The following is a 13081-nucleotide window of genomic DNA, read 5'->3' on the forward strand; positions in this document are numbered from 1 at the left end:
ACTCGGTTTGGTAGGTCGGCGATGATAGAGTTCACCCAGTACTAGGCCCGATGGCGTGTGAAATTCACACATGAGGGTAGGGGGAGCCATGAGTTTACAGGAGGATCTGGTACACGAGACATCACATACAGGCTTGTAGCTTGGTTGGAGCTGCAGTCGTCCAGAGAAGCTTGCCCGGGAATTGAACCTGGGCCCTCACGTCAGTAGCCCAACGCTCTACCCCTGGACTACCGCGACACACGCACACACACATATATTTCTATAATATATATACTATATATATTTATATATAGAAATATATACACACACAGACAAACCCCTCATTAATATGGCAGCATTTGATTTTGAGTTTAAAAAGGTTGTTTATGAGCCAAAAACTCTTAAAATGCATTTATATAGAATGTAATAAATGTAATCTCAGCCTTAGTTGGTTGCCATTAGTCAATTAAGAGAGAGAATTTATTTAAAAATCCTTAGGGGTAGCTGAGTCATTGCCCCAGCCTCCAGGTCTCGCCGGTAGCGCTGAACAGACCGCGGTAGTGGCACGCATTCCATAACACCGAGAATGTTGCAATTTCATTTAAGGATGGGAATGATACCAGATAAAGAACAATGCTATGCTAAAACTCACTGAGGAATCGTTCCTCCACTTGTGCAGCCTTCCGAGGATACCAGAAGTCACGGACACCTCTCCCTCGGATGGCGGCTGCGGTCGGACGTGTACGGGGTGAGAAGGGTTGTCGTCCATCGAACGGTGATCGGCATTGTCAGGGAAAAGGAAAAGGGAGAAAAAAGGCGGAGATGTTAGCGCTAGAAGAGGACTTTACCAGAAACGATGCGTTGCCATCGGATTGACGTCTATCCAATCCGTCGTCAACCAAATGATTTACCCTTTACCGAGCCAAACGAAGTTTTTTGGCATTATATGTACCGGGAAATAGTTTGACAGGAAACATTGAAATGGCTGGCCTCACTTAACCAATATTTTAATACAAGGGGAAGGATGTTATAGGAAAAATACGGCAAAACAATCTAGGCAAACGTTGAAAACTCTAATATGCTTGTCAAATTACTCGAGAACACTTTCGCTAATCCCCAATGATGGCGGATTCCATAAAACGTGCGCGAAAATTAAAAAAAATGAGATCGTCATCCTACAAGCACTCTGGAAAATTGCATTTCGTGAATAGCATACTTTTTTCGCATTTTTGTGCAAAAAAATCACTTTACGCTCCGGGAGGCAGGAGAAACATGAGATTCGAATTGATGTCATTACTGCAGACGTCGTATAAAGGGACGAGAATTGGCTTTAAGAGTTAAAGATAAGGACTCCTTTAAGTTTAAAGTATAGCCCTTAAGGGGGCATTAACTTCTCTATTTGCGCCGAAAATTACTTTCCCTCGGGAAGCGTCTTCTTCTCTCCCTTCTCCGCGAATGAGCGACATTCGTTACCACGACAGGAGGCCTCTTGACCCTCGGGGACAATTATTAAAATAAATCTTCCAACTATGGTTTAAAAAACACGCGGAGATTTTTGAGGGTTTATGACAATGGGTGACTTTCACGCGATCATGAATATCCCAAAAGAAAGAGGAATGCTTTCGAGGCAGTAGTACAAAATGAAAAGAGGAAAAACCTACTACAAGTCTTTATGACCTCATAAATGAAGTCGTATAGTATGGATTTAATCTGAATTATGTGTGCACAAAGAAGCTGGCCTTAGGAATTTGCTACCAATTAATACCATAAAAAATAATGCGGAGGGTAAAGGAAAGATTGAGGCAGGCCTGTTGTTTTCGTAATCATCAGGCAGGGTACTTCATGAAAGCTGCTATTATTTTAGGTAAATAGCCACCGTCTAATTTTCATAACATCAAAGGCCGTATTGATCTACCAAAATAAGGAAGGCATGTTGAATGCATTGGCCAAAATGATGAGTACCTTAACCCTAGAACGGTAACGCTATTTTGTTCACCCTATTCTGGTAACAATTTTCAAAAATTCATATGTCACACCCATTGTGACTAGGAGAGTCCTATGGGGGCTCATTTTTTTGTTATTCAATGTAGAATCACGAGACACAAAGATTTTGCTCTCAAAGTTAATCAGATGAGAGAAAATTTATTTTATATAGCAATATTTTCAACCGCTCTGGGGTGTTTTTCACCTCACTTACTGTTCTAGGGCTAAGGATTCTCAAGGAAAATATTTAGAATGATAAATTTCACAGATAGTAATAGGTCCCAAAAAAAGTAAATAGGGTCGGTCGCAGTAACTCATCTAACTTTTTAATCAGTTATCAGCATTAATTATTTTTTTCAAATGAGTTCATTTCTCTTGCGAGTGAATAGTGATATTTTTCATTTATAACATTTTTAAAACGGGCATAGGTAATGAGTTACATGCGAGAAGATATCACTATACTGTTTTATATACAAATTATTTACTTAAGATGCTATAGCATTTGAATATGGATTAACAATTTTTTTGACAACTGATAAATTAGCTATCTAATTCAAATCAAGCCATTTATTATAATTTCAAAAATAAAAGATTCTTGAGCTTCACAGCTGATGGTACAGATTTTAGTGCAAACTGACTGGGCAACATTCTGTTTTGATACCAATAGTGCTCGACCCTCTAAGGCAGGAATGAGTTGCGCCAAAACTGAATTTGAAGATAAAATGCAAAATCAACAAAAAAATAAAAGCAAGGTCACTTTAAAAGCCAAGTAGTATAATTAATTTTGGTAGAAGTCGCATTTTCCTAAATGTAACGATCAAAAACCGGCTAGTAAAACCGGCTAAATAAAATCTTTCCCGGCTAGTTAATTGTTTTACACATTTTTTCACTCCAAGTCATTGATTAAATTTCCAATTTAAACCATATTCGACACTGAACTAATAGCGAGAAAGTATTTATAAAAGAAAGTTTTTGCAATAAAAGAGATCGCTAGGCTCAATATTTTCACACATTTCTTGGCTAATCATAGCCAGCAACTGATTTGGAAACAATACTTATGTTGCGGAACAAGTGATAAGCCTGAGCGCAGGAGGAAACCAACTCTGACACACGATCAAGAAAAGAGCCTGTGGTTTACCTGATCTCCCATTCCAGTGATGATTGGTCTGTTCCAGTAGGCCGCTAGTCTCGCCACGGGCTCCAAGGCGAAGGCGCATGCAGGGCCAATGAAAGCAATGACGTTGGCCATGTAGTGCATGTCTGCTGCCAATCCTGGGGCTTTAGCTCCGGAGCAAGATGGATAGCTGTGGATATATCATCGAAAGGAATTAAACACGTCTTGGACATCTGCCAAACAAAATTACTCGTTCGGTGAGCCGTTCATATTGGCACAACCACAAAACAACCGTAACGTTAGGTTCTCCCATAACATAAAACAAATATTTTGTTGAAAAGAGCCATATCTGGATAGAATTATTCGTATTCGGAATTGGATTCGTATTCAAATTTGGCCTGCCCACTCAAAATCGGAATTACCATTTTTTTCAGCATATTTATTAAACACAGAGTTAAATATTTATGTATGCACCATCGTTAGCTTTGATAAGGATTTGCATAGCGTCACATAGGGCGTAAGAACGAATGTCGCGGTATTTTATATTTTTTTTGCTCAACGCGCAACGCAAAGACACATTAGAGATCAAAACGTATTATTGAATATTTACGCTAATTTTACACCACGATATTTTATCAGTTGTATAAGGCAAAAACAATGGAATATGAAATTAGCCGGAACTTGATAAATTGGAGCATAGAAGTCGGAATATCGTCATAATATCCACTTGATGCCAAGATAAAAATGACTGACTTAAAAACCTCTTTCCTTCCCGGACAATGTCTTAATTTTCTACACATTAGATGGGCTCTTTTTAAATATTACAATAATTATTACATAATATTCCCAGAAAAAATCCCCACCCACGTCGTCCGAAGAGACTTGAATATAGAAACCGCGGGTGAATTCAGGAAGGATGCTTCCTTAACTGGTATATTCTTACCACGAGTAAGCCTCTTAATTCCATAAAAGAGGAGCAATAAGTTGAATTTAGGAGTGTACGTGGAATATACGTACTAGACACGTTACTGACTGAATCACCTGAAGCCGAAATATACTTCTACAATCATCGAATTGGAGCATACATCAGCAACTTCAACAGTTTAGGAGGAGCTTCTGAGATTCAGTACGTCCCGTGCCATCTTTTTCTCTTGGATTGATATACTTCAATCGCAACAACGCCGCCGCCGTGTGATATTGTCAGAGTATACCAAAGAGTTCTAACACCTGCGTGATTTTATACCCCTGGGATTCCGTCTACTCTCTTTGGCTCATATGTATTAATAGCCTAGCCATGTAGTGATTAAAATTTGGGCAAAATGTTCAAAGTCGAATAAAGACTGAAATCGGAGGAAGGCAATAAACTTCGTCGGGTGAAGAAACCTTGTGCTTTATTTCGATAACGCTGGCACTTTTCTGGTGCGAAGAAATTTCTCAGGAGAGGAATGAATCCCGACAGAGCAAGATTTTTGTTGACGGGCAGAAACTCTGTCGGAGATGTATGTGACGCACTTCCGGTGGTGTGACTATCATAAAGACTTTAAATGGTGAGAGAGATTCGTCACGAACAGGGAGAAAAAGCTGACATTCAGGACAGACTCCATTAATGTCGATGACCGAGGCAGCCTGTGTAATAAGAAAGATATTTGCATATGTGTTAATTGAAGGAAGGAAAAGAGCTTCGTCAATATATTCATTCAATGTTAGTTAATTTTAATTACCCAAGAAACAGTGGAAGAATCGTATCTATCTTTTACAGATATCAGTGAATTCCAAAAATATCCTGGTTATCCAATCGGTTGGGAAAAATTACAAAACTTGCGTAGCCAGATGGAGCACATGGAAATTGTGATCTAATTTAGTAACCGGAATCCTTACAAATAGACTGAAACATAGTGTTATTGAAACATATGTTTTACCCTATATTCCACCGATCCCCCTTTATAATATATTCATGAATTTAATGCTAACATTATCATTAAATTTAGATGAGACATTCTTCAAATATACTCCTTATTCTCTTTAGGGGTTAGAAGATACACGGTGAGATTATTTTCCAGATATATTAAATACTTCAAAAATTTCATCCTCTTAAAATTTGAAGAAACAAATTTTTACATCGAAGATTTGGTGAGACTGAAATTAGCTGAAATATCAGAAAATTGCAAGAATAAATCATTATTTTAATGATAAAATGGCCGTAAAGACAACAAAAATGATTTGGAATAATACATATTCGAAGCAAAAGTATCTACACGGTATAAAAATGTACCAGGAATATACGAATGCGTTTGACACTCATATACATTTGAATGAGTTCAAATACAAAAAGTAACACGCTATAAAACTGTGTATAAACAAAATAAGAATTTCTCAGAGGTTAATCGATGTTTTAAAGTAACTTAGCTCCTATCTTTTGGAAAGAGTCTTTTACCGCTGAAGAAAGATGACAGTGCGACTGGCGGGAACTATGTTTGTTAATATGATTAATATTAATCGCAAAATATGCGTAATGACTTTAACTTTAATTGCGATATTAAGAATCCCGTTTAATTAAAAAATCGTATTCAAAATAAGAGAAAAGCATTGCTACCATACACTACACCATGATGAAATCACTCTATACCGCAAAGTTTGTGACATATCCTGTTCCGCACCCCTTGAGGAAGTTTGTGGTGAAGTACTTATTCCAATGGGTATTGAAGAACTTACAAACTTGAATTATTTATCACAGTTTGTAATTGATTACAAAGACGAGGTATAAGTCTACTTCTTCAAGCGTGATATGATATGAGTCTATACAAAAAATAAGTATCTAAGGTTGAACTTTTCCACTCAATATTAAGAACTAATTGACTAATTGCTAGGAATCAGGCGAATTAATGGTGGATATGGTGGATTCTTCCCACCCTCTATGGTACGAATGTATTATATATATATATATATATAATATGGCACATACATGTACATACTCTCTTCACCTGTTAACGAGCCATTGAATTCGAAACCTAGATCAAAATAAATACCTCCCTAGTGAAATAGAGCTATTATATCAGACACTATAGTATAAAGAACTTAAAGAAAGAAATTTTGCGAAACGAGCTTCGAGTCGATGAATCACGTTCGATGTTTCGACGATGGCTCAGTGAGCCGGAATAGCTTTGCAAGATAGAATTCTTAAATATTAAATCTCAAAATGTTCTCTAACTTATTTTCGCAAGGCGAAAGAATAAGCAAAAATATTCAAATCCAAAGCGTATATCAGAAGATATATAAATGGAAAATATCCCTCAAAGAATCTTCCCACCTTCAGGGCTTTCGCATTAGATCTCTTTGCGCGCTAAAAACAATTAGCACGCGTCGGATTTGTGCTCCAGAAGTGGGAAGAAACACAATCGCGCGTTTAGCGCGACGAACGTGCGTACGTTTCCGCCTTAAAAATAAACCCCTCCCTCCCCCAACTGATGCTCGCGCCGACCAATCTTATTTCTAGATGAGACGTGACGGCACTCCAAAATGTTTGGAAGGCGCTTGGAGTGCCGAAGGACGTTTAACTCCTTCAATTCGCCACCGGCGAGGAAGCAGTTCCAAGGGCTCGTTTATCAAACGCACACCAGCTATTGGAGCGGGGGGTGGAGGCCTCTCTCCCTGGCCCCAATTCGGGGGGAAAGAGGAGGGCGCCCCAATTCGGGGCGCCCTCCCCTTTCAGTTCCTACCCTCCCCCCCCAAGCCCCATCCCCGCCGCATGCACCAGACTGAGGAGCAGGGATATATCAAACGGGAGGAGACGAGACGCAGGTCGGAAGAATGGAGCTTAGAGGGAGGAGGAAAAGAGGCAAGGAAAGGACGCTGGAGCTAGGCAGCCATCAAAAACAGGGGGAGCTTTAGGGGCGGCGGTGGAATGATGCACTGTACAGAACCCATTACTCTTCTAAGGCGCGTATTTCACCACCGAAACCCCCACGCGCTATGAGAATCGCTCGCTACCCCAACCGATTCCACTTCCATGGACAAACGCTCACTTCAAGTATGCAGGAGGTTGGAGGGAGGGGTTTTTTGGGCGTCTGCGTGTGTATTGGAGGGACTACCGTCCGCTAGCACGGCCCTGAAAAGGACAGGTCGTCCTTCTTCAATGGCGCTGCCCTTCCGGCGACAACGCAATAAAGGCACAAGAGCGCAGAGCAAATATGCCCCCTCATCTCTGATCCTTCCTCTCGTACCGTCCTCACCCTTTCCCCTCCGCAGAGGTGTGCGGGCGGCATCGTTCAAAGTCTCACCACTCACCGAGGATCAGGCCGACATTTCGGAGGAGGTAACAAGGCCCCACAACAAGTCATGGCGTGTGAGGTGATAGTGACAGTGATCCAGAGTGATGAATAGAATCGGGTATGTCGTTTGGAAGCCATTAGGTATGTGGATCAACTACTCTTCCATTATATGGAAATATCCTCAAAATTTGATTGAGATGCCTGATCAGATGGAATATTATTTTGTTAATATATTGGAATATTCTCTTAAATAAATACTTGGGTCGTTCAATAAGCCCTTAGAAATAAATAGAAGAACAAAAAGTTTTTTTGGGTAAATTTTCTTTTAATTTTTCCTTTCTCCTTCGATCTCTTTTGGGTCCATACACTTTCCCCTGCATTGAGAGCAAACGCGGCATCTATCTTGCCGAGTTTTTTTCACAGCCAATTTTTCGTGCAAAATTTAAAACACAGTACCTTGTGATATGCCTGTGGTCTCAACTATTTCGCGAACTATGATTCCATGTTCAATCAAAACCATATCGTGGATATTGTGGATCATTTAGGAGGTCACTTCCGCTCGACCTCCAGAACCATTGTCATCATTTGTGGAGGATACACAGCCACGCTAAAACCCATATAATCGATTGTAAAAAGTCGCAGACACGGGAGCCAATGTACCATGAACATCAAACAACTCGTCTGTGATCTTTTTTTTGTGCCTTTTAAATAGCAGTGTTTAATACCACGCGAAACTCATTTTTACCATTTTACTAAATAAACGAAGGTTTCAATTTCGAAGGTCGGGGATTTAGCTGAAACGTAAACAGCAGCCTAGTGAGAGATGAGGCTTACTAAAAGCTAACATTTTTCCATATCACAAGCGTGTATTGGACTTTCTAAGGAATTATTTAACGACCCACGTTTATCATATTAGTGCTAAAATGCTTTCTACCTTTAACTAGAGGAAAATTGATTCTTGAACATTATTAAATGAGTTTTCCAATACAAATGAGTTTCCATAAGGAAATATTCACAGTCATGAGTGACAATATATAATTAACTGTACAGGTGGTTATTAATTTATTAGCAGACAGCAGGATTTTCAAAGGAATATAGAGTAGTTAGATACCATGCCCAAAAATACATTTCAACATGTTGAGATGTAGGCATTTTGAAAATATTCCGTGTTGAATAAGAATCAGAAAAAATAAGTAAATTCCTTTAATGCGAACTAAACACCGGAACATAAAAGAGAAGGCACTTAAGTGGCTTAACTTATGGCAAAAAAGTTGATTTTATAAATATATTAACTAAGAGAAGAGAAAACTGGTCATAAAAGTTAGAAATACCACTAAATGGAAATGAATAGCTGAAATTTAAAAGATCCTCATTTAAATTTTATTTTGGAAAAACATTGAATATAAAATCTAATATTTCAAAAAACATATTGAGGTCTGAGTAGACTACTGGCTCTATTTTATGACAAAAATGAGCAAATATTTTCAAATGGATTGTTTTTTTCGACGAAATTAAAGCTTGACTCATGCAAACAGAAGCAGTCAAATTTCGTGCAGACGGAGAGCATTAAAATAAACTACGCGCATATGGCATTAATTTAGACATTTAAAGTATTCGCTCATGTGATTAAATTTGTAAGGGCCACAGCGATGTTTCCGACACGTAAGGAAAATTTAAGAGAAAGCAAGATATTACGGAGGAAATTGATGTGGCCTTTACTACGCACCCGGGGAAGCCACGCCCAAGACATTCACTAATTCGCAGAATTAGTCACATGCCACCAATTAAAAACACGAGCATTCCAAATAGATTAGCTAGTTAATAGGTGAATATATTTCTCGCTAGCGAGTGAAATTAATTACTGAAAGTAAGCAATTTATTGAGGAAGAAACAATAGAGTTAACTTCATATTTTTTTCGCATAGTTAAAGGAAAATACTTCGTTCATAGGGCGAATGTCAGAAAATTAAACACGAGGTGCTAAAACCTCGATCGCCTTCTAAAAAATAGCCTCGATATAATTTTCATTTATTTTTTCTGCATGTGTGTATGTAAGTGTGTGAGTGTGTATATGTGTATATATAAACATACACACACTCACATATGTATGTATGTATGTATATATATATATATATAAATATATATATATATATATATATATAAATATATATATATATATATATATATATATATATATATATATATAAATATATATAAATATATATAAATAAATATATATATATATATATATATATATATATATATATATATATATATATAAATATATATAAATAAATATATATATATATATATATATAAATATATATAAATATATATAAATAAATAATATATATATATATATATATATATATATATATATATATATATATATATATATATATACACACACACACACACATAGGTTGCTGGATTGTGTTTTGTCAGGAGTCAAAAAATATTTATTTGGTAGTTGGGTCAATCCAAAACCTACCTTAACCGGTAGATTATTTAATAATTATATATATATATATACATATATATATATGATAATTATAAATGCAAATTGATGGCGATCTCTATACAAAAAAGGAAGTATGCATACATGTGTCATTTAATTATTGATTTTCTAATTTCGTACGAAAACCAACTCGGTAGTTTAGTATGACACGCGTCATGAATTCATCAACACGAAGCGTACCGGAATGTAAAACTCGCGGGTGAAAAACGAAGAGAACGTTAAAGAATCTTCTTTTATGATATTATACGGGATTCATTGCGAGCACGAATGAAAGATTTCAAAACAAAGCCTCCCCACGCGGCGCATTGGCCTTGGAACGGTAGTAAGTGGATTTTGCAAAGAAATACAATGAAGGCTATGTATCAATCCTACCTACCCCCAATTAATAGGGAGTAACAAAATGGCTCCTATGCTTTTTTTCTCGAAAGAATCAGAGGAAACAAGGAAAAATGAAAAGCAGCCGGAGGAACGACAAAAATTGATGCGATGGGATAAAAATACTACTATTTATGCTAGTCGTATTTTGATAGACGTTGAGGACAGACAGGTAACTATGTCGATTATACGTACACGATTGAGCACACCTCGCTTTTCAATACTATTTTAGTAAATAGCGCCTGACGAGCTTAAAAGTGAAGGGATCGCCGCAAATAACCCACCAGAGAAAATATTGAGAGCACCATTTGCTATATCCGATGCATGAACGTGGGGAGACTATAAAAATTGATCAGGTGATATAGCTTAAGAGAAAAAGCCATTATCAATAAATCACCGCTTAGCCTGGTTTCGAATAATCCAATATGTGGGGAAGCGTATTAATTCCACTAAAAGATTAATTGAAAGACTTCCCTATACTGGGAACATTTGCCCTTCATACCTTTCGTTTGCAATTTAGAAAAAAATATTACGGTTACACATTACGGGAGAGGAAACGTAGAGGACAGCGTCAATTAAAAAAAATAAAGCATGTTAGAGACGCCTACCAAGTGTCGCCCAAAAAGTTCAGCATAAAATACGGTCTTTTCCTCCTGAGGGATATCGTTAAACGAGCAACGGACAAAAGAGACAAAAACCATTATGGACACGGTTAAGCGCCGTTCACCGCGCTGGCAGCCCAGCTGAAAATCTGCATAATCCAACATTTTGTAAGACTCAATTTCACAGCCACAGGCAGACGAAGAAGATCGAGATTTTTAAGAGTTGACTTACGGCGTGGAAATGGTTCCCCGAGAGATACGCGTCAGCCATTATAAACGGAAGGAGATGACGTGAAAGGGCGTGAGGATTCCCCGATGCGCTGTTGTTGTTTCACTAATTTCATCCTTCCTTTGTTTCCATTAGAGCAAAGGATACCCATTCAATGCGACCCTGACTACGCAACATGGGTTTTATCCCCGCACCGAGGGCTGCGAGATACAAGAAAAATCGGAGGAGAGGGGGAAGGGAGTTACACTCAGGGCATGCATACTCGGGGCGCCTTATCTTCAAGTTTCGAAAGTTTTACGACCACAAGGGATGTCTGAAAAAATTTGATGAAGATGGTAGCATCTTTAAGAGTGGAGAACATATGGCCGAATCTGATGTCGGAGGGAAATATATTGACCGAGGCGTCTTTACTACTACAGTGTCGGATAAAAGCTCTGGTTAAGTGACGTCATCGGGAAATAAATGTCTCGACGACTGCTGTTTTGCCTCAAGCCACCGCAAATGCTGTTGCGGCGAGACGGTAAGAGTTTCACGGGATGTATCTCCTTTTTGGTAACAGAAAAGCGCGCTCATTAGCGAGTAAGGTTTTATAAGAAGATAAAATACTAGATGGTAAGAGTGAACAAAGGCAATTATCGTCACCGACCACAAAGAACTACAAAGACTACCATTGCCTAACAAAGGCAGGCCACGTAAAACTTTTTAGTTCGTAATTAAAGCATCGTAAGAATGTTAGAAACTTTTGATGTACGTGCTGAACACAGGGCACTATATTTTTCCTTCTGTTTTCCGAATTATTCGGTACGTTTCACCTTTGTGAACATCCTTTTTGTATTCCACATTCCATTCTAGGAGAGAATTTTCAATACTGTTTAAACTTTATGCTGAAGTTCCTGCGACTTTACGAGTTCATAGTACTAGGAAGATGAGCTAAAGATCAAGATTTTTTTATTTGATCATAATAATATTATAATTTTAAAATGGCGAAATTTCCAAAATACTATTTTCAAATTCCAAAGAAACTGCGGGAGATGCCGCAACAGTAACTTTTAACGGAGTCATCCGCTGATATGCATGTTTGAAAATGTTATTATTATTTCATTTTCTACGGAATACCGTCCATTTTAAGTTCATGAATTTTCTCGCAGAAAACACATTACAGTGAATTATTGTGGAATGCTGTTAAAGTACTGGCTCTTCAACCCCTTTAGGAGTGTTTGGGGTCAATGGCATAATTATCTTTTATTCTAAGACATTTACCTCACAGGCATTTACCGCGGGGTAGCTATATTTAGCGTGATAAATTGGAGATCATACGGTAGATAGATTTCTGCAAAATAATAAAATTTGAACCATTAGTCGTCAATAAAAAAATGTAGACTGAGTTTTATGTGAAAAAACTAAAGAGTTTATATCACGCTTTACGAATTTAGACAAATCTGAGCATATTTATATTTTGTTAACAATGATCCCCGTGGTACCTTCCATAAACATAACTAATCCATAAAAAATATCCATAGAATTTCATGAGCCTATATCTATCCCAATGTAAGTTGTTGAATGCCGCCATATTGTAGGTAAACTTCTCGAACAATACACAATATTGGGGCAGTTGAATGGGATGAAGATCTGAATGGTTGTAAATAAGTATTTTAGCTAAATGTTTCAGCTTTAGCTCACAACTAAAATTATGATTTTCATGAATGAATTTCCGATGGATGACTTGAAGGATGGATCGATTCAAGGACAATTATGAGGTTGAATAAAATCGAAATGGCCATCGGTAAAAGTGCATTAAGCAAAGAAATACTATTGCGACAGTATTGAGAGTCATAGTTTAGCTGGAAGAGATTTTAGTAGCAAAAGTTAAACTCTCCACACTAAGTCAGAAATTTAATACTTTCTCCCTCCAGTTGACGGATGACTTAAAAAATCCATTTTTTCTAGTCTTCATTTGGGAAAGATTTACTTAAATCCTTTCCCAAATGAAGGCTAGTAACCCCACCACCGATTT

The 13081-nt window shown here is 37.7% G+C and overlaps 1 protein-coding gene across 4 annotated transcripts in view; it reads right to left on the reverse strand.

The window, feature by feature from the left end:
- Window positions 1-13081, reverse strand: part of LOC139686329 (atrial natriuretic peptide receptor 1) — a 207093-nt gene that overhangs the window by 157190 nt on the left and 36822 nt on the right. For all 4 annotated transcript variants that reach the window (XM_071583492.1, XM_071583491.1, XM_071583494.1 and 1 more), the window contains exons 2-3: window positions 3101-3266; window positions 632-706 (exon numbers count right to left, since the gene is read on the reverse strand). In XM_071583492.1, the coding sequence (XP_071439593.1) occupies window positions 632-706; window positions 3101-3266 (241 nt within the window). The remainder of the gene's footprint in view (window positions 1-631; window positions 707-3100; window positions 3267-13081) is intronic.

Source organism: Hetaerina americana, unplaced genomic scaffold (assembly GCF_022747635.1).
Source record: "Hetaerina americana unplaced genomic scaffold, ioHetAmer1.1.p SCAF_14, whole genome shotgun sequence".
In the NCBI taxonomy this organism is placed as follows: Eukaryota; Metazoa; Arthropoda; class Insecta; order Odonata; family Calopterygidae; genus Hetaerina; species Hetaerina americana.